This window comes from Ranitomeya variabilis, chromosome 1 (genome assembly GCF_051348905.1).
Source record: "Ranitomeya variabilis isolate aRanVar5 chromosome 1, aRanVar5.hap1, whole genome shotgun sequence".
NCBI lineage: Eukaryota > Metazoa > Chordata > Amphibia > Anura > Dendrobatidae > Ranitomeya > Ranitomeya variabilis.
In genome coordinates, this window is record NC_135232.1 from 1,052,537,551 (window position 1) to 1,052,560,375 (window position 22,825).

Sequence of the window (22,825 nt, forward strand, 5' to 3'; positions counted from 1 at the left end):
GTGTAACGTAAAATTGCATTCTATTCCCAGAATCCATTTTTTTTCTTATGTTTATTTACTTGTATGATGGGAACCTGATTGGGCCATACTTTTAATTGATAACCTGCAGTGAAAAAGTTTTAGGCTTTCAGAAAAACAGGTATTTAATAGTGATGAGCGAATGTGCTCAGATAAGGTGTCATCCCACCATTCTTGGGTGCTATCCGAGTGTTTTCTATGTGCTTGAATTATATGTTTGAGTCCCCGCGGCTGCATGTCGAGCAGCCGGGAGACATGCAGCCACAGGGATTCGAACATAGTATTAGAGCATGTAGAAGGCACCCAAGCATTCTCCGATAACACCTCATCCCAGCACTTTCGCTCATTACTAATATTTAATAGTTTATTTTTAACAGTTAACAAAATGCAAAGTGAGTGAACGAAACTGAAATCTAAGGCTGGTTTCCCATTTGCGTCTGTTAGCGCAGCGTTTGATCCTCATAGATCCGCATGAGTCTTGCGTTCATATATTTAACATGGTGTACGCATGGACATATGTTCGCACGCTTTTGCGTACGCATGCGTCGTTTCGCGATGTGTGGTGGGGTCCGGCGAACGCAACATGTTGCAATTTTGGAGGCATCAAAAATCCATGAAATATGGCCGGGCATGCGCATGTGGATGAGTGCGTTAAAAAACGCAATACTGTCTATGGGAACTCATTGGTAAGCATGTCTTTGCGTACACATGCGTTCAATGCACTTGCCTACTTCGGAATACGCATGTCCAGGAACTGATTGAGACATGCCCTCCTGGAAATATTAAACACATGTGCAGCGTTTTTTTTCCGTCATGCGTAAGCTGATTCAGATAAACGCTGCGTAAACATGCGTTTGCACGCATTTTGGCATGCATTTGCGTATGCAGATGATACGCTGCGCACATGTACAAATGTGAACGTAGCCTAAATCAACTGAATATTGGTGTGACCGCCCTTTGACCTCAAAACATAAATCTTTAATAATTTGTGGCACCTGAGGGGCTCTGAAATTAGACATGGTGTATATTTTAACCAAATTTGCGCTCCATAAGTCGTATAGCAGGAGACCTGCCTTGTGTGCAAACAGTAGTTTCCTATCACATGTAGGGTATTGCTACAGTAAGAAATTGGGTAACCTATTTTGGCATCCCATTTTCTCCTATCCCTTGTGAAGATGAATATTGTGGGTTTGAGCCATGTTTTATTAGAAAAAAAAAATTCATTCCACTTTGAGTTATTGTTGTGAAGCACTTTAAGAGTTAAAAAAAACTTCTAGAATGTGGTTTTGAATACTGAAGAGTGGGGCATTTTGGGGGGTTCTGATAGAGACCCACTTAAAAATCGCTTGAAGCCTGAAGGAATTTCATTAAAAAAAAGCTGCTAAATTTTCAGTAAATTTCAGATTTTACGATAATTGTGACTCATATCGACCTACATTTACCACTAACATCGAGTACAATGTGTCACAAAATCATGGGGATGGGACGAAGCGTCCCAGAGTTATTACCACATAAAGTGACACACGTCAGGTTTGAAAAATGTCACCTGGTCAGGAATATGAAAAGTCTTCAGTAGGAAGGGGATAAACGTCAAATGTTGTTAAAAGTGGACATATCCTTGAAATTGACAGAAGGGGGGGGGGGCGTGGCTGGCAGCTGAGGGAGCAGGACGTGCTTCCATTAAGCTCCTCTGCTGGCCTTCCTTATCCAGCTGAATCTACATCCTTTAACAAGCCGTTCACTGATTTTAAGAACTTTATCCGTCTCCTAATTAGCCCAGGAGTCTCCTTCATCTTATTTTACTTCACAAAGCGGCCTTATTCAGAACTACGGCCCCGAGGCCTACACGTGGGCTTGAAACCTGCCAGAGGATTCCCCCCCCCGCCGAGGGCGGGCTGGGTGCTGAGCCCAGTGTGGAGCACTGGCTGGTCTTTTCCCTGCAGCGGATCTCTCCTCGCCTCCATCTGCATCTGGAGCCCTGGCTGTCTGGAACGCCTAGAGCGCCCTGAGGAGACACACGGTCTGTCCTGCGGCGCCGGGAGAAGGTAGGACTGAAGGCGGCGTGTGTCCTGCGGCCCCGACGCACCCCTTGGCTGACGAGAACACCTGCTGAGCTACGAGGGAGAGGTGCGGGTGGTGGTGTGACGCGGCGCCGCCTTGGAATTGGCCCTGTACCGGAGGGGCTGCTTCACGGAGGTGCTGCTGCTGGGCGCCGCTCCTATCCCCTCGCCCCGGCTCAGCGCTTATACATACCTGCTGCTGCGGATTGGGACGGAGGACTGGTGGAGTCCGGACTTACACCCTCTTGGCTCTCCTTCCCGACCCCTGGACGCGGGGGTGAGTTGTGGGATTTGATTGCCCCTCTGATGTGCGATTCCTCTGTCCTGGCGGTGGGTAACCGACATAGGTGCCCCTGGGGAAGCGCGGGAATAGTTTAGCACCGGCGCCATCTTGGACCCGTCTTGGATGCGGTAAGAAGACTGCACTCATTGACAGGGAGATTTAATGGTTTTTCCTACTGCTTTGCTTGCCCTGAAAGCTTGTTATCTGCTTCCCTCTGCTGCCCCATACCCAGAGACAACGGGCGCAATTAGCAAGGCACCGTATCTATATTTAACTCTTAAGCTGCTGACAACTCTGGATCTCTTGGACACAACAGTGTATATAATTGAGACAGTGTTAATCCCCTTCAGTAGACGGTGCTGTGCCTAGGACCGACTAGGGAGCAAATTGTTTTTCACCTATAAAACATAAAACTTACTATATCTCTCCTGCAATCTACTCATATCTACAAACAGTGAACTAGTGGGATTAATGCAGTACTCCACTGACATCTTCTGGTGATTTAGAGGAATTGCTGCTCCAACAAAAAATTTTTCTTTATATATTCAGTTTTTATTTTGCTGTTTATTTTGCTGTATATTTTGCTCTGTATCCCCGGGAAAAGCCGGATAGCTACAAAGCACAAACTTATGCTCGAACAGTAGAAACTCGCTTTACACTCAACAATGATTTAATAACTTTCATTTGAATGTTCAAGTGGTGACCATTGCATATCACGCCTTCAAAAGCTTTATTATGGGTAGAACAAACAAAGAGCGTGATAAACTTTCAGCTAAAACTCTTGCTGATAACCAAGCTCGTAAAACACATGGAAATTTAGAAAAATATCTTAAAAAAGGAACAGAAATGCCTCAGACTCCCTCAAAGAAATCAGCTAAAAGACACATCTCTCCAGACACCTTGGAAGATTCAGATTCTAGCGGAGAGGGCTCGGACTGTGAACCCACCTTGGAAGACTCAGCCCCAATTTCTAGAGCCTTCATGAAACAGTTACTTGCACAAACTATGCAGCCACTCTTAGAAGAAATTTCTGGTTTGCGTGCAGATTTAAAGCATATGGGCCAGAGAGTGGAAACTTTGGAGTCGGCCAACATGGAAGCGACTGATGCTATTTTATCCTTACGCGACCAACTCCTACAACAACAGCACCAACTTAATACTGCCCTTCTTGCTGCGGAAGACCAGGAAAATCGCAGCAGAAGGAAAAACATCAGGTTGAGAGGTGTCCCTGAATCCTTTGCCCGCGAATCACTGGACAAGGTCGCTAGAGAAATCTTCTCTGACCTCCTGGGGAAGGAAAGGGCGGACTCCGTTGTCATTGAGCGAATTCATCGTGCCCTTAAACCCAAACCTAAACAGGGGGAGCTGCCAAGAGACATCATCTGCGGCCTCCTGAGCTTCGTTGACACCGCAGCAATTCTATCAGGAGCAAGAGAAAAGGACAATACCTCATATGAAGGTGCTCAATTGCAACTTTTCCAAGATCTTGCCCCATCTACTCTGGCTAAACGGAGAGTGCTTAAGCCACTCCTAACGGAACTGAGGTCACGTGGTCTGATATACAGGTGGCTCTACCCCTTTGGACTAGCCATTACGGTGGGCAATCGCCAAATCACAATACGATCCCCGGCGGATCTGGGAGAGGCCTGGTCGACTCTCGACATATCACCGATAGACATTCCCTCTTGGATGCCAGCTGATACAGGTTGGAACTTCCCTAAACTGACCAAACCACAAGAATGGTTGGTTAAAAAAAAAAAATGCTTCTCCTAAGCCGAAGAAGACCGCTTCTAAAGTACTTCCAACCTGAAATGGGTCACAAATGCTGGTCTGGTTCTTTTTAAGTAGGGCATGTTTTTTACGGTTTGCCCCTGAATACCAATGCTTTTCTTTTCTTATTGTAATGAATGGAGATGATGGAGTCTTTGTTCTTTCTCTCCGGACTCGGAGAATTCCTCTACATTATTAGATGTTTTATGTTTCTTTATCTTAATACTAGTGTTTTTTCCAATACCTTGCAAATAGCTTTATTGCTAAGTTCACGTGTTTTCTGTCTTTAAGATAACCGAACGATAAGAGGTCACCACTTGGACCTTCCTTCGCTTATGTTTGGGCTCGTGTACCCCCCCCTGCGATAGGCGAATTCTATTATGTATATAGTTGGTTAATCACCCTGTTCTGTTATTTTTTCAGGCTCCTTGGTGTGACAGGGGACTTTGAGGAAGGAATGGATGGCGGCTAATTGTGTAGATGTGGGTGCGGTCACGGTAGCGTCTTTCAATGTGAAAGGTTTAAATTCTCCCGCAAAACGCAGTCAGATCCTCACATTACTTAAAAAACAAGCAACACAAATAGTTTTTTTTCAAGAAACTCATTTTAAATTGGGGAGAACTCCAAATATGTCTTTCTCCTCATTTCCCACATGGTACAACAGCTGTTCTTCCTCCGCTTCTAAGGGAGTTAGTATAGCGCTTAAAAAAGGTCTGCCATTCACACTTGAAGATAGTTTGACTGATTCGGAAGGCAGATACATTTTTATAAAAGGACTTCTAGCAAATACGAGAATAACCTTAGCTAATTTATACGCCCCAAACATACATCAGACACAGTGGATCCTCAAATCATTGGACACTCTACAGCTTTTCAAGGAGGGCTTACTGATTATAGGTGGAGACCTAAATATGACATTACAACCCACTTTAGACACTTCCAGCGGCTCCTCCTCTCTAACTCAAAAATCGAGACAAAAACTCTTAAATAAATTAAACTCTTTACAACTAATAGATCCATGGCGCAGCTTTAACCCCACCATGAAAGACTATACCTTCTTCTCTCCCCCACACAACTCTTATCATCGCATTGACTTTTTTCTAATACAATCTCGGGCCTTACACTTAATAAAATCTTCTAAAATTGGTGCAATCACTTTATCAGATCATGCTCCTGTCTTTATTGAAATCCTCATCACAACATTACCCAGACCTGCAATGACTTGGAGACTTAATGAGTCGTTGCTTGACAACCCAAAACATGTAAATAAGCTCAAAACTATCATCTCTCAATTCTTTTCTGAGAACATAAATACGGGACACCTTACTCCCATTATATGGGAAACACATAAAGCTGTCCTTAGAGGAGAACTCATTTCACTTAGCTCATATACTAAAAAACAAAGAGAAAAAGAAATCCAATCCCTTCTTCATCAAATAACTATTTCAGAACGCGCACATAAAAGCACTAAATCATCTGAATCATACCAAGAACTTAGTCTTCTTCGTAGCAAACTTAAAGACTTGCTAAACGTAAATTCGGCTAAATTATTTATGTATTGCAAACACCGCTTTTATTTACATGGCAATAAAAGTGGGAAACTCACCACACAACTGTTAAAGAAACAAAAAGAGAAAAAATTCATAACAAGCATCCTCACGTCGGCAAACAAGAGAGTAGTAGACTCAAAGGGGATTGCCGAGACCTTCCGGCAATACTATGAATCCCTATATAATTTGCCCCTTTCTGATGACATGAATAACTACTCGTCGGCCACGGCTAAAATTCAAGCCTTTTTGGCTCCTCTTTCCCTCCCGACAATTTCCCCTGAAGACTGCAAAGCACTCACGACCAAAGTCACACTTAAAGAACTAAATGATATCTTAAAAACGATCCCGAATGGGAAAGCACCTGGCCCTGACGGTTTCCCGGTGGGCTATTACAAAAAGTTCTCTGATATCCTTCTCCCCCACCTAGTAAATCTTTTTAATTCCTTTTTAGAAGGGAAGCTTCCACCTCGCCAAGCATTAGAGGCTTACATTACCATCATACCGAAGGAGGGAAAAGATGATAGCCTGTGTAGTAATTTCCGCCCTATTTCATTACTCAATTCGGACCTGAAATTGTGGGCTAAAGTGTTGGCTTCAAGGATGAGTGGTGTTTTGAGCAGGGTTATTTGCCCCGACCAGGTGGGTTTCGTGAAGGGCCGCGAGGGCAAAGACAATTCCACTAAAATTCTTCACGCTATTTCGTATGCAAAGAAAACTAAGACTCCACTGACTATTCTGTCGACTGATGCTGAAAAAGCATTTGACAGAATCAGTTGGAGATACATGGTCTGCACGCTAAAAAAATTTGCCTTCCCAACAGCTTTTATAGACGCTGTTATGTCCCTTTACGTGGACCCATCCGCTAAAGTCGGGGTGAATGGTATTTTTTCTGAACCTTTTAACATAACTAACGGCACCAGGCAGGGCTGTCCTCTCTCACCCTCCCTATTTATCATGGTTATGGAAACCTTGATGGAAAAGATTAGACAAGATAACGAGATCAAAGGCCTTAGGATGGGTAAACTAGAGGTCAAAGTAGCTGCTTTTGCCGACGATCTTTTAATTTTGACCTCCAACCCCAAAGTATCTTTTCCGAAATTAATGTCCCTGTTTGCTGACTTTGGCGAGATTTCTAATTTCAAAATAAACGCAAACAAATCTGAAGCATTAAACATCTCGGCGAGGATCTCAGATATTCTAGAATTAAAAGAAAGCACCCCTTTTAATTGGCCCTCAGAAAAACTAAAATATCTTGGAATCTATCTAACAGCTAACCCCACCTCCCTTTACAAATGCAATTACACCCCCCTCCTGGCACGGCTTCAAGCAGATCTAAAAAATTTTGACCTACCCTACTTATCTTGGATGGGAAGAATAAATGTCATTAAATCCTACATATTCCCAAAAATCTTTTATACCATGAACATGGTTCCCATACCCCTTCCCAACTCATTCTTCCATTCAGCCAACCAACTGATTTCTCATTTCATATGGAAATACAAAAAAGCCAGACTCCCTTTTAAAATTCTATCTCTCCCAAGAGGTAGGGGCGGTCTAGGCCTTCCAGATATCAAAACTTATTATAAAGCTATACATCTCGCTAGATGGATAAATCTGCTAAAACCTAATCCAGAAAACCTCAACACAAAATTAGAACTTGCCCTGTTGGGCAAAGAAGTTAATCTTTATCTCTGGTCGTCTTTTAATTGCCCACATAAAAAACTTGATGAGATCCTACATAATACTTTATTTATAAGACGCTCCCTTATACCAAATCAGCTCCCGTACTGTCACTTTCTAGACAGTATTCCGATCGGGATAATTCCATGGTTGGTAGACCCTACATATGAGGACATATATGGACTCTGGGCATCACTTCCAGATGCCCCAATTTCTCAATTCCTATCAAATAAAGTACCTTGCAAAGATAATTGGCCAATCGAAGCCACAAAACAACCTACTAATTTCCTCCAAAAATATCACATATGCCGCATATTGACGACTTTTAGAACCAAGGTAAGTCAATCATCAGATTGGCTTTGGCTCGATTTACTAGTGAAGTTGAAATCCCCAATCACCAAACTGGTTTCTAAACTTTACGCAAACCTTCTCAAAAGCCCAACTCAATTTAAGCCTTTATATCTCTCCTCTTGGGAAACGGAGTTGGGGGTGACATTGTCTTCCCGGGAAACCCAACAGGTACTGGCCAACTCTCATGGGTTCTCCAGGTGTATCCTACTACAAGAGAATTCATTTAAAATCCTATCTAGGTGGTACCGAACCCCAGAAAAGCTGTTTCATTGGGGACTGGTGGATTCCCCGCTGTGTTGGAGATGCTCTCGATCCGTGGGTTCCTTAGCTCACATTTTCTGGTTCTGTTTGGAACTAAAGCAATTCTGGACAGACATAAACAAATCTCTCCGTAGTATGGGCCTAATGGATCGAGATTTAGCTCCTCAAGACGTTTTGCTTTCCCTCCCTTCCTCCTCCTTTAACCCAAAGAAACACGGCTTACTACCCATCCTATTAGCAGCTGCAAAACATTTGATTTCAATGCACTGGAGAAAAACGACCCCTCCATCGTTCAACGAATGGACCCTTAAAGTTCAAGACCTTTATCGCTTAGAGGAATTATCCAGTTGGGAGACACGAACCCACGAGAAGTTTAGTGCCTCTTGGCTGCCTTGGGTTTCTTTTTCATCCCCCACTCCTAGTTCTAGGATAAGAAATCTAAATTGAAGATTGTCCCTTCAAATTCTCTACCAATAGTTCCTTCTATTCCCCCTAGCTCGAATTTTAGTGTCAAGACGCGATGACCGACCCACCTCCACGTTTGCAACAATTTTTTACACACTGCCTACATTCCTCCCCTTCAATTTGATAACAACTTTACTTGCGATATTTTAGTCCTTCCTGTCACACCTCCTAGCCTTACAAATTTCTTATATAGTTCATATTGATACCTAGGGCTAGTTTCTATGGTCCTGAAATGTTTGTTTTTTCTGTTTTGTATGCTCAACTGTTATTATTATCTAACGAGTATATATTGTTAATTCAGTCTCTCTTGATTGTCTTATGAACTTATTATACAGCAACAAACCATCTGTATTTCTGACACGAGAGCTTATGTTTGTTATAACATGTTTTTCTTATGTTTATTGAAAACTTAAATAAAGAATTTCAAAAAAAAAAAAAGAAATTGACAGAAGGGTACACCCAGCGGTTTGTACTTTGCAGCCACAAAAGTATTAAAGCATTTTTCTTTTTTTCTTTTTTTTTTTTTCAAAGTGTTTTTGGCCTGTCCGTCTGGTGATGTCAGAACGTTGTCCACAAGCTGCTACATTTACGGCAGTCGTGTTTACTGTAATACTTTATTCCCAGAACATTTTATGTATATATCTCAATTTTGTCACATTTTTCTTCTTCACAAAATGAAGTTATTTGGAAATGCCGGTAATAATTAGCCATTTTTCTTGCGGGGTCTGATGCAGGGGGTGCTTTTCCTGACTGGATGACGTCCTCCTGACGTTTTGCGCAGTTGTTCTGCTCTTGTTGATTGATGTAATATCCTGCTTAATCAGGTCAGGGTCGGGGTGGACACGGGATGTTGCCAGTCTCACCTGACGACACCGCACTCGTACATCATATCCTAGCGTTAGTCTCTGCATTCATGCACACAAGCCTCATAGGTTTACAATTGAAGGATGTGATCCTGTATCCATGCTTTGTCCCTTTGCTTCTCATGTTCGCAGAATAGCCATTTACCATTTCCAGAAATTTAACTTTTTTTTCTGTGACCTTTTCTGTTTCAGCGGAGGACACGGGAGAAGCTGATGAATGTCCTTTCTCTGTGTGGCCCTGACTCTGGTCTTCCCAAAAATCCATCCGTAAGTGCACCTTGTTTCCCCACCCCAGACATTAATGAACTATTTTATAATTTGTTTACGTTTCTGCTCTGGCTTATTAAACACTTGTCAGCGTCTGATAATTGCGCCAAGCAGACCCCGCATGGAGAATGTGAGTGTTTTGATGGTTTCTCTTCCAATTTCTTCCCACTACAGGTGGTCTTCTCATCAAATGAAGATCTTGAAGTTGGAGATCAGCAAACCAGTCTTATTTCCAGCACAGAGGAGGCCATTCAAGAGGAGGAGGTCGCTGTGGAGGACACTGGCAGCGAACAGCAGTTTGGTGTTTTCAAGGACTTTGACTTTTTGGATGTTGAGCTGGAAGATGCTGAGGTGAGACCCCTGTGTCTAAGTCTTAATGTCCGCCAATCGTCTCGCAGAATGTCTCCCAAGTGTAGACACTAGAACAGGACTGTTAATGACAAATGAAAATTACAACAGTAATTATGTCTCCAAAAAGGCCAAAGATAAAACTGCAGGCTGCCTCCTATCAAAACCCGTGACTATGTCGATATGACCTGAACTTTTCTGACTTTGCGATCCTGCTTTCCTGTTAGCTCTCAGGCTCTCCTCGTTGAACAGTTTTGGTTCAGCATCTGGACAGATCAGTCCATCACTTGTTTTTGCGAAATTTAGTGCTTGTCCGATTTCTTGTTATGTAGAAGCAAAATGCAGCAAGTTTTACATTCAGAAAATATGTAACAAACCAAAATTTGGGATCCCAGCCTAAACGTATGTTTAGACTAGTGAGGTTTACCATGTACATGTGCAAAACTATTGATCTCTGTTCAATCCAGTTTGCTGCAATGGACTGCAGTATTTTTGTGCAGCCCATTATAGCATGCCAAAGGGACCGGACACAACCGGCGTTTATAACACATCCAGTTTTTTTCTGAATGTACGCTTGTACTTATTTTATCTTTAACCCAGTCATTAATTTTATTCTTACTCTAGTCTTGATAGATCTTTTGCCTTGTGCCTCTTCTTTTTCACGCTTACTTGTCCATAAACTCCAAAATATATTAAATCTCTGTGCTATGTGCAAGGGTGATATATTCACCGGGTTTTTCAGGGATCTGGTACATGTAACATATATAACAGTGCACATAACAAATCGTGCGTCCATGGAGTGAGTTCTGTACCGTAATTGTAACTGATACTTAGCATTGCACAGCATATCTTCATAATACTGATCTATAGATGTGCTCTGTGCTGCGCCTCCGTGCTGTGCCTTCCTGCTGCGCCTTCCTGCTGCGCCTTCCTGCTGTGCCTTCCTGCGGCGCCTCCATGCAGCGCCTCCGTGCAGCGCCTCCGTGCTGCACCTCCATGCAGCGCCTCCATGCAGCGCCTCCGTGCTGCACCTCCATGCCGTATTACATTCTCCCCTTTAGCTGAGGTTTTTACTGATGGAGCGTTTGTTACTCTGGGGTGTTTGTACCACATCTTCGGCTCCCCATCTACACCTCGTGGTCCATATCTTTACACTGTAATGTAAATGTTACACGATTGTATGTTTTCTCCTGTGTTTGTCCTCGTTACTTATGATGATTTGTGTTTTCCTTTTTTGCTAACCAGGAGCTGCAGGTAAGTTGCAGCCTGGTGGAGTGGCATGTTCCCCCCAGCCCTTGTGATGTGTGCGTGCCGTACATAAACCCTGTAAGGTCTCATTAATGGTTGTATGGTGGCCCAGTCTGTCCCATGTTGTATTCCTGTACCCAGTGACACGCGCTGTTCCCTCTGTGTATAAGAATAATCCTCTAGTGTGGATCTGCATTGACTTCTGATTTCCAGAGGAGGGTCCTACATATTTTAACATTATTTTTTTCTCCCCGTTTAGGGTGAGAGTGTTGATAACTTTAATTGGGGAGTCCGCCGACGTTCATTGGACAGTATTGACAAAGGGGACACCCCATCTCTGCAAGAATGCCAGTACTCCGGGAGCACCCCCAGCCTGAACCTAACCAACCAGGAAGACACGGACGAGTCCTCGGAGGAAGAAGCGCTGACCGTCAGCCAGATCTTGTCCCGCTCAAACATGGTACGGCGTCCTTCTGTCTGGGGTTCACATCTGTGCATAGAAACATGGCTGCTAACACCACAGCCAGATAATCTTTATGGATTTAGACACATGAGCTGATCAGATTAGTATTGATTTTTTTTTTCTTGCTTGGTCAAAACATTATTGCTGCTAATTATGAGTTTATAAGAATGTATAGTGTTAAAGGGGCTGTCCTGTTCCTTAGAGATGAAAGAGGAGCTACAAACACTCTGAAGAAATAACCCCCACTCACTGACGCTCGAGCGCTCCTTGCTGCCAGCATTTCCAGTGCGGCCAGTCCGAGGCCTTAGTGGCCACATCCCGTGCTCCCGGCATCACCGCTCAGTGATGGCAGGAGGCCTGCTGATATTCAGCTGCTGAAAACTCCCAACCTGCAGAAGGTTTCATTCTGTTGTCTAAAAAGCCCCTAATAAATAATTAGAGTGGAAACTTTCTTTTTATACTGTAGATGCCCTGTAATAACAGTGCGTAGTTTCATCTCTGCAACGATTAGCGCATTTCTTGAATATAAATTCACAAATGGTCTGCTGCAGAGCTAGCCTCATCGGAAATGCATCCTCCCCAAGGCTACCTTCCCAGACTGAAGATTGCCGGAAATCAGCAGTTTGTTGCTTTTCCGTGGAGCCAGACGAAAACCGTCGGGGACGTACATTTTGTGTGATGCTCATGAAAACAAAAACATCAGAAATGCACTAAGGAAAAACAAGAAAAGACGGCCGACCTTAAAGTCCATGCGTAATGTGGTGAAAAATCAATGGTAGTTTATTAAATTACATTACGTCAGGTGGAAATAACAGGACACATCAATGTACACAAAGAGTTAAAAACAGGGCCGCACATCCAGACATGAGGATGACCGTATTCAAGAGGGAGAGAAAGGGCTACATGCTGAGTGCCAATTACTGCAAATAATTGAATAAACGTACAAGGATACAAGTGTATAAAGAGACCAAAGATTATATATACAGGCGTTATACACAATGTTATAAGTAATAATGAAGTGCCAGTTCAGGACAGCTCCAGTAGGTGTCACTATAGATCCATGGTGTTGCTATATATGATCATATTGTTAGGGCACAATGAGACAACATAATAGCTGTGTATTCAAGAAATAATAAAGGAAGAGCCATGTAATATTGTAAAAGGTCAGAAATGAAGAAGTAATGGTACTCACAACAATAGTGTGCGGCTCCCTCTCCTGGATGACGTCCACCCCAACGCACGTTTCGGCATGCGGCCTTCGTCAGGCATCGTGCCGAAACGCGCGTTGAGGTAGACGCCATCCGGCCCTGTTTTTAACTCTTTGTGTATGTTGATGTTCTTTCTGTTATTTTCACCTGATGTAATGTAATTTAGTAAACTATCACTGATTTTTCACCACAATACGCATGAACTTTAAGGTCGGCCTTCTTTTCTTTGTTTTTTCTTATTTGTGATACTCAGTAATATTAAAATGCATCTGCAAGAACTATTGTCAAAAGACAATGGCATTCATAAGAGGCCCAGAAAGGGTTAAATGCTGACACACTTCTCCCTGAATACGTCAGTCGGGTGCTCTCCTCCAGTGTTGCTCCATCTTCTAGATGTCCTGCTATATACCTACTGATAGTCACTAAGGTAGCGCCACTAGTGGATGACTATTGATGATACGCTTTGCTTTTGCAGCTTCAGAATGACTCTGCAGTGGAGGACAACATGGCTGACCACGTGGACCACTTCCTCCAGTCTCAAGACTCCATTAGTAGCACTCTGCCAGAGGAAGTATTACACACCAGATCTGAGACCCCAAGTGTGGAGGTGACCCCTCCAGATAGCGCTAACAGTCAGCTGCCTGAGGTGGGGAGAAATCTGGGCTGGTGCATGGCTGATCTGGGATCTTTTTAATTGTGTCTCGTAGATGAATGTTTTGATTTCAGGGCAGATGACTTCTACATCAGATTGTGATTTGTTTGTTTTTTTTTCTGTTCCATATTAATATTTCTAACCTTTTTTGGGTCCATTATCTGCAGTATTATTTGTACAAAAAAAAAAAGCATACACCCCAAAGGTTACAAATATTGTTCCTGTTTTTGGTGAATTGGGTGATTTTTATTTTTTCTTCTATAATTGTGGGCATGGTTGATTTGATTCTAGAACAATGTGTTGTCCTTTTGGTGATGCTTTGTAGTTGATTGGCTTTCAGTCTGTGATTGGGCTGTAATTGGGGTTAGGACCTCAGGCCAGCTCTGTTAGTATCGATGGTGAGCGCTCAGAAGCCAAACTCAGGATCTCAGTGTTAAAGGGACTATGTGGATGTGAGAAGGCAGCTAATGGGCAACCAAACATTTGTAAGTACTTCTGTTTCTCTTCTGTATGGTTTTAACTTTTCACCAAAAACTCAAGTACAATAATTGTCTAGAATAGCGCAAAATACCACGGCACTTCAGACAAGACTATGAACACATACTATGGAGCAAAGGTCCAGAGTAAAGAAGAGAGCCATTATATAAAACAATCAACTCTTTATTGAAAAAAATAGACCAAAAAATGAGATTAAAAATTTTTCCCAGTCAGGGGAACATCACAGCATCAATAGTACCACACTGCTATATCGACAGAATATCCGTACACTAGAAAAAGGCAGAATTTGATTAATGATATATCTAGCTGATCATATGGAATAAGGACTCTAAGAGGAAATCACAACCCAATAGGTAAGTGATTCATGCAGGTTACACACGTGTCTATATAAAGCCATGGACCATAAATAAGGGGTAAATACCTGAAAAATATAATATCGGAGGAGCCCACCCCAATGCGGCAAAACGCGCGTCAGGGTGAGGGGTACGCCACCTGCATCCTGCCTCACCTTACCTGCTCCTCTGGTATCATATTTTCAGGTATTTACCCCTTATGCATGGTCCACAGTGTTATAGACATGTGTATCACCTGCATGAATAACTTACCTGTTGGGTTATGATTTCATCTTAGAGTTGGATTACTCATGATTATCCCTGTATCTATTTCTTATGGATTATTGGTCCATTCCACTATATTTAACTTGTGTTGTATATTCTATTGTGAGCCTCTGTTTGGTGTCAGTCTACACTGCTAAAGTGGAAGGTTTTTTTCATAATTCAATTTTGTAATATATCCTCTTTATAGGGGTCTATGGTTTGGGCCATTCAGTACCTTGTTCCATGTGATCACCTAGATATATTATCAGTCAGATTCTGCATTTTCCTACTGTACTGATATGATATTCTGTTGATATAGCAGTGTGGTACTATTGATGCCGTGGTGTCCCCCTGACTGGGCACTCTGATACAATTTCTAATCTCATTTGTTACTCTATTTTTTCAGTAAAGAGTTGATTGGTTTTATTTATCGGTTCTGTTCTTTACTCCGGAAATGGATCTTTGCTCCAGAGAATGTGTTCATGAGTTTGACGTTTGACAGCTGCAGCGGTTTGGACTTCTGCAGCGGTTTGGACTTCTGCAGCATGTCGATTCCTGCAGCATTTTCCTTCCATAGAAAGCAATGAGAATGTAAAAACGCTGCAAAAAAAAGCCACTAACGGGATTTCTGCATTTATGGTGATTAAAACATTATTAAACATGTATTGTGGAAAAAAAAACCACCTATCCAAACCTGCGTTTGGAGCACAGCATTTTTGCTGACTAGAGCAGATTTTAGCCACAGAAAAAAAATCGCAGCAAAAACGCTGCATGTGAACATAGCCTAACTCTCCCCACAATGGGCTGACCGCGGTTTAGAGAGTGGAGGCAGCCTGGTCAGAAATCTTAATGTAAAAATGTCCTCCTGCTTTGTGTGTACAGCTCCTGGACAGACTTATGTACTCTGATCTTGTAGCCATACCTTACTTCTTAGGGGAACATGGCTACAGGATCAGGCTGTTCAGGCTTTGTATGTAGTCTGTAACCATAGCGACTCATCAGTCTGCAGAGGAGCTGTCAACACAAAATGATAAAATCCGCCACATTCACTGAGGTTGGTGTAGACATGTTGTAATGCATGTGGAAGGGGTTTTGCTTTGTATTTTGTTTATATCTTCCCACCAGAAATCTAGAGCCAGTAATCACTGTAGTGTTGGCTCAGAGGTTGTCATTCTGCATCTGCGACCTGTATAGGAGACCCCGCGACTCCCCCACAGATGTGGACACCGCTCAGATCTGTGTTGTACCACCCTGCTCCTCACTGCTATGTATGAATACATGTAAGCTCCCTTTATATGCCCCGTATTCAGTAACGCACAGGGCAGCATTGTTCTTATATTGCTCTGTTTCTTGGCCGATTACTGAAAGATCTCACTCTCCTGATCTCCACCATGTAAGGGTGCACTCATGCTTCTCCTATGTGGGGACCTGACTTTTTTTGAGGAGTAAAGTCCGGATTAATCCTCTGTTAGGGATCTGCTTCTTATGATCCTTGTGACCCACCAGCTCCCTGTAAACGTTAGATTTTAATGGATAAACCCGATTAGTTTGGGAGATTCCAATTCTCAAGACTTTTCAAAGCAATCCAGACAAGTAAGTGACTTGTGTTCCTTGTCTTCCTGTTTCCTCTATACAAATCCTTTGCACAGGTATTGCGGTATGACAAGAAGTACCCCATATTAAATACTGCACCAAAGTCCAAAGTTGGAGGGGCTTCTCTTGGTGTGCTTCCAAGCTAACAAGCAGCTGTCAGTGCTTAAAAGGAATCAGTCAGCAGGTTTTTACTATGTAATCTGAGGGCAGCATGATGTAGGAGCTGAGAGCCTGATTTCAGGGATGTGTCACTTATTAGGCTTTGTGCTGTTTCAATACAATGAGTGTTTTATCAGCAGGAAATCATCAATAAACAGAATAGTGACCGTGTGAGACCTGGTCTATCTCTACTCCAGTACTGACAATGTACACAAAGCTGTGGTGTGGGCGGTGTTAGCTTTTTGAGCTCTGCTACTTGCTACATCTAAAAACTGTCACAACTGCTGCACCCAGTAAACTAAGTGATACGTCACTGGATTCAGGGTTTCTGCCTCTACATCATGCTGCTTTTACAAAGCCTGACATAACAATGATGGCTTTAACTACTTGTATTATTTAAGTAAAACAATTTTCATAAGTTTTCTTTCAAGAGACTGATGTTAATAACTAGTATTAGATTTGTAAGCATGGAGGAATATAAGAGTGTCTAGGTGCACGCAGGCTCGTCAGAGTCCGACAAATCTAGTTAATTCACCGATTCCCAGGCTGGGTGCGCGGCAGTCCTTCTCTGCAGTGTTGAGTTGTGTTGACATGTTGGACAGCTGCCCGGCATTGACAGTAATTACCGTCTTCATTATTCGCCTTATTAGGGACGGTCGCTTTCATTGTGTGTGTACAGTGTTGATTGAGCCTGTTTGCTCACAGGATGGCAGCACAGCTGTAAGAGATGAACAGTTGAGCACAGCGAGTGAAGACACCGGCTCCTACGTGGCACCAGACCAGCATGAAGCGCTGATTTGTCAAGAGCCCCTAGAAGTGGAAGAGCCATGTGATCTACAGGAGGCGACCGCTCCCGACAGCCCCCCGGACTCTGTCTGTGAAGATGATGTCACGCTGGCTTTAAAGGAGCTTGATGAGCGCTGTGAGGAAGAAGAAGCCGACTTCTCTTATTTATCAAGGTCAGCTTCAAAATGCAAAAAGTGATTCATTAACCGCTAACAGGATGCAAAGTGAATGAACAAAAGAGAAATCTAAATCAAATCAACATTTGGTGTGATCGCCCCTTCCTTCAAAACCGCATCAATTCTTCTAGATCAGGCTGGGGAACCTCCGGCCCGCGGGCCATTTATAGCCCTTGATTACCTTTTATCCGGCCCCGGAACCGCAGTGCTTGGGCCGACAGCTGTATTTTGAGATCCGCTGACCCATTAATTTCTTCTTGCTCTGTGAGCACGCACACGCAGTATTCACTACTGAACGATGAGGCACGTGCAATGAAAAATTACGTCCTGACACCAGTGCCAGCGGCAGGACTTACTTTGTGGGCAGAGTTAGCAAGCCATTTGTATAAATATCCAAATGGCCCTTGTCAGAAAAAAGATTCCCCTCCCCTAGAATCTAGGTACACATGTACACAGGTTGTGAAGGATCTCGGCAGGGAGGTTGTTCCATGTAGGATTCTGCAAATCCTTCTGTCTCTTCATGTAATCCCACATAGACTCAATGATGTTGAGATCAGGGCTCTGTGGGGGCCGTATCATCACTTCCAGGACTCCTTGTTCTTTACGCTGCAGATAGTTCTTAATGACATTGGTTGTATGTTTGGGGCCATTTTACTGCTGCAGAATAAATATGGAGCCAACCAGATGCCTCTCTGATAGTATTACATGATGGAGGTCACACCACATATTAGTTTCATTAAGATTTCTCTTTTCTCTTACTTTGCGTTCTGTTATTGGGGTTCTCTGGGACTTTTACAATGCTGGCCTATGATCGGTGGGAGCATAACACCTGGCACCCCCTCTAGTCAGCTGTTTTTGTGCTGCTGGTGGCCGGAAGCGCTGCGTTGCGGAGCTGCGCAGCTTCAGCTGAATAGTGGCCGCGGCACAGGGAGTGGATGTGCAGATCCCGGCTGCTATTCAGTTGATGAAACTGCTTTGCATCGGTGCTGTTCTGAGAGGTAATTATACATTTTTATTTTTTTTTTAATTACTGTACCCACCACTCTGTTGCTATTGATGAGCGGTTTTGCAATAGTGGACAACATTACATTTTGGAGTGGCTGTTTGTGACTTGCGCAGAATCTGGCTTCTTGTGATGTCTCCTGGACTTTGTTTCCAGATCTGCAGTGCAGCCTGCGTGTACGTCTCCTAGTATAGCGGGTTAATAGTGAGGGCAGCGGTGCGCTGTTATAAGAGGCTCCTGTTGTACAGGTTCCCTCCCAGCGGATCTCCGTAGCCCGCACTTAGCGCCTGCGTTGCATTAAGCAGATGCTGCTCGTCGTGTGTCCCAGGATTCCTGCTGTAGATGGGTGAAGGCTTTGATTCATTTGTCTGCTGAGCTGCCGCATCACGTGTCCGTCCGCTCTTTTGGCAGAAAACACTGTACGAGATCATTAAATTGATCGCCCTAGAAATGAATGCTCTTTAGGCTTTTTCTTCTCTACCCTATACACAGATATTACTTTAGATAATTAAAAAAGTGCGTCTGCAGCAGCCACCCCTTGGCCGATCTCCAGCAAGTCATTGTGTATTCTGCTCGCATGTCCTGGAGATCAGCCTACCAACAAGATAGCTTGTAGATGGCACTTAGCAGTGCGATGTCTTACTTCCTCTATGGCGATGCCGTCTTCCTTTTTCATAAGCAAGAAAGCATTGAAGTTTCTCTATTCGGCCTGTGTGGTGAGGTTGTTTGGGGATCTGAGCCTGTAAGTAAGCGATGGAGGCAATGCTGGTTATTTCTGGGTGTGTTCCAGGTGCTCTGTGCGATCCATGCTGATAATCACACCTTGTGTTTATTTGTAGCCAAGATGATGGGGAACCGGATGGCTATGCAGAGGCCCAGGCTTCTCCTCCACCGTCCCCCTTTCTCTCTGCTATACTAGCTGCCTTCCAGCCAGTGGCCTATGAGGATGAGGAGGAAGCCTGGCGCTGTCACGTCAATCAGATGTTGTCTGAGACAGATGGCTCGTGCGCTGTCAATACCTTTCATATCTTCTCCCGGCTGTTTCAGGTCAGTCCACGCTTTAATATGAGCTAAGTAGGGATTATTCATTGTAGCAGTCACTATAAGAAAAAAAAGTCACCGATCGTTTAATCTGAACTAAGGTGGGCTTGGTTGTTTAAAATCATAGCATTTTAATGACCCCAAGGTTCTACATAAAAAAAAAAAGCAAAAAAAAACTATAGTTTCCTACAGAAGCGGCGCTGCTCCTCTGTTTCCGACCCTGTGTCATCCATCGGGGTCCTAAACTAATGTCATATGACCACTGCAGTCGATCAGCAGTCACTGATCAGCTGCAGCCTTCACAATTCTAAACCAGTGGAAGAACAGTTCTTGAAAGTTTATGAAAAAGAGAAGGTCCGCAGTCTGTCTATCAGCGACCGCTGATTGGCTGCAGCGGTCACACAACATTGGGGCACATGGCTGAGAAGCAGAGTAGCAGAGCTGACCTGGGAGGTAAGGATAGGGATATTTTTTTAATATGTACAACACACTGGTGCCATTAATAAGGGGTTGATCAGAAGCGGAGAACCCCTTGGATCAGATTGCAGAACCCTTTTATAAGGACCAGTGGGATACATTTGGTATGGTTGACTCCTTAATGCAAAGTATATGCGGACAGGGGAAGTTTGGCGTGATGGGCTCTGGCGGTGTCCGCTAATTCCTGCCTGCAACTGCTGGGATCGGAGATGAGCGATTCCCGCAGTTTAACCACTTAGATGCTGTGATCGCTGTTGATCACAGTATGTAAGGCCCCAATGTCCTATGAAGTAGGACTTAGTAGAAGGACACGAACGGCTCCGCAATGCAGAAGTATTTCTATGTATTGTATCAATGATTAAATTATCCGGAACTAAATTAAAAAGAAAATGTAAAATAAAAAAATGTTCAATATTCAAAAAAGGTAAAAACCCAAAATGTAATGGTTTACCCTCACCTCCTCCCTTCCTATAAAAATACAAAAAATGTAAGTAATCATAATTGGCATAATTCCTGAAGATCCGAGCTATTAGGGCACAGTCAGTCAGTACTCGTGAGCATCGCATTTCAATGATCGGACTGGCCGCCGACTCTCCAGACACAAGCATGGCAGCTTGGATTTCTATGCAGCTGTCACACTCGGGTCAGGCGAGCCGGTGGCCAGTCCGAGCATTGCAATGTGATCCTTGCACAAGTAATACTGTCTGTGCCCTTAACATGTCGCTTATCTCACATGTGAAATGCATATTAAACATTAAACCCTTTTCATACATCTCGCTTCCCCCCCAAAAAAAAAATTGGACTACAAAATATGCACTCCCAAAATAGTGCCAATGAAAATTTCAGGGCGTCCTGGGAAAAAACAAGCTCCCATTCAGCTCAATTGGTAAAAAATAATGTTGAGTAAAACATTAAAAAAAATACATTTGCTAACTCTGTAATCGTACTGATAACTTACAGAATCAGCTTGTCATTTTTAATGCACAGTAAACGCTAAATAGACTAAAAAAGTTAAAAAAAAATCAGAACTGCTGGGTTTTTTTGTTGGGGGTTTTCTTAAGAATTTTTCTTTCATTTTTCAAATTGTCTCTTCAGAGAGGAAGAGGACTAGAACTCTATTGCCACCTATAGGAAGTAGCGATCCTAAAAGTCAATGTCGACCCTTTAACGAGCCTTGTCACATGACTTGGGACAAAAGCCAAAACCAGAATCTCAATTTGCAGACAACAAACAGTGTTTCAAGATACTACCCCTCGTCAGTGCAGAGTGTGAGATGTGATTTGGCTGGGTGATGGCGTCTGACCAAAATCCAAGAAGTAACGTTTCTCCTTGTGGAGAGTGACATGTTAAGCAAGCCGAGATGAGGAGACTTAAATCCGCAATGCTAAACCACATCTCACACTGTGCACTGACGAGGGGCAGTGCCTCAAAACAGTGTCTTCAAATTGAGATTCTGGTTTTGGCTTTGACAAGGCTCGTTAAAAGGTCGACATTGACTGTTAGGATTGCTGCTTCCAATAAGTGACACGAGTCCTAGTCCTCTTCCTCTCTGAAGAGACAATTTGCATATTTCCCAGATGAGCATTTTGGCTTTTAAGTCTCCTCATCTCGGCAAGCTTAACATATAACTCTCTGCAAGGAGAAGCGATACTTCTTGGAACCCCATCGTTCATTTTTCAATACTTAATGTGGTAAATTAAATGACAATGACAACATAAAAACAAGTCTTTCTGCAAAAAAAAAATAAAAAAAAGAGAAAAGGCCTCATAAAACAATGTAACTGTAGATGACCATATTAGAAAATTATGTTTGTTTTATTTTAAGGGGTGGGGGTGGCAAGGGGTACAATAAAAACTTACAATGGGAATGCTGGTTTACTGATGACCGTGCATTGTACAAGCTGCCGGGTACGCCAAAAAGCAAAACGCTCATTCCACTGGTGACATTGCTAAGCATTTTTCTTGGCAGCACATTATCTTGTGTAAATAGGACCTGTGCTGCCGAGAACAATGACGATCTATGCCCACAAAGCGATCTATTACCGATCGATCTGCACACCTAGAAGATGCAGGCTGCTGTTTTTAAAAGGCTTATTATTCTAAGTTAATCTGTATGTAAATGGACATTTCATATTAACGTCACCGATGATTGGACCATTGCTCTCATAAATGACAAATTATGTGTGGAAATCCGGCCCAGGCGCTGTAGGATGGGGCTGATTAGGGGACAGATAATGGATATTATTTGTCAGCTGTCCTAATGCTTGGTTGTTTTGTTTTTTAGAGTATTCAAAGAAAGTTTGGGACGATAACGAACGATTCCATCACTTTCCTGGGAGAGAGCCTGCAGAGAATAGGCCCAAAGTTCAGCAGTTCCCTGGAGGTGATGATGGCGGGCTCGGAGTGCCCTACAGTCTTTGTGGATGCAGATACGGTGAGGGGTCCTCAGAGCTTTTCTCATGTCCCCTCCATGCTGTATGTACTGAGCATTGCCAGATATTATATGACTCGCACTAAGCAGCATTGGTTGTGTGACATGGAGAAGTCAGCTTTACCTTCTTGGCAAGAGTCTATATATTTTTTTGTGAACGGTAACCGAATAGGGTGATCACAACATTTCAATTCAGAAACTCAGTGAATAGAAAGATCAGGCGGGGATATTGTCACGTTGCTGGTGTGAACTGTGCACTCCAGGGCTGCCATATCAGAAGAGCTGTAAGGCTGAAGCTGCCCATGAGTAGATGCTGGCCTTGTGCTCCAGCCGTCCTCGCCGGCTTCAGGGAATCACAAGCTCAGTACAGAGGAGCTTGCAAGAAGTGCGGGTGCTCAGCACCTCTACTAGTCGGCAGCCGTGAGCGTTAGGGGAAAAAAAGCTAAAAGGAGCAGCAAGTAAGTTGAAGACTTGCCTAATTCCTCACTGTCTACCATTCTCTTCCTGGCTTTTAACATGACCTGAAAACTTTACTGGCTTACTACTGTGGCTATCTGTAGATGTTTTTCATTAGGTGCT

At 43.3% G+C, this 22,825-nt stretch overlaps 1 protein-coding gene across 14 annotated transcripts in view; it reads left to right on the forward strand.

Annotated features, from left to right (window-relative positions):
* FRYL (FRY like transcription coactivator) overlaps nt 1-22,825 on the forward strand; it is a 332,520-nt gene that overhangs the window by 297,693 nt on the left and 12,002 nt on the right. For all 14 annotated transcript variants that reach the window (XM_077279795.1, XM_077279798.1, XM_077279794.1 and 11 more), the window contains 7 exons: nt 9,494-9,568; nt 9,743-9,919; nt 11,424-11,624; nt 13,311-13,481; nt 17,039-17,292; nt 19,138-19,345; nt 22,100-22,249. In XM_077279795.1, coding sequence (XP_077135910.1) covers nt 9,494-9,568; nt 9,743-9,919; nt 11,424-11,624; nt 13,311-13,481; nt 17,039-17,292; nt 19,138-19,345; nt 22,100-22,249 — 1,236 coding nt within the window. The remainder of the gene's footprint in view (nt 1-9,493; nt 9,569-9,742; nt 9,920-11,423; nt 11,625-13,310; nt 13,482-17,038; nt 17,293-19,137; nt 19,346-22,099; nt 22,250-22,825) is intronic.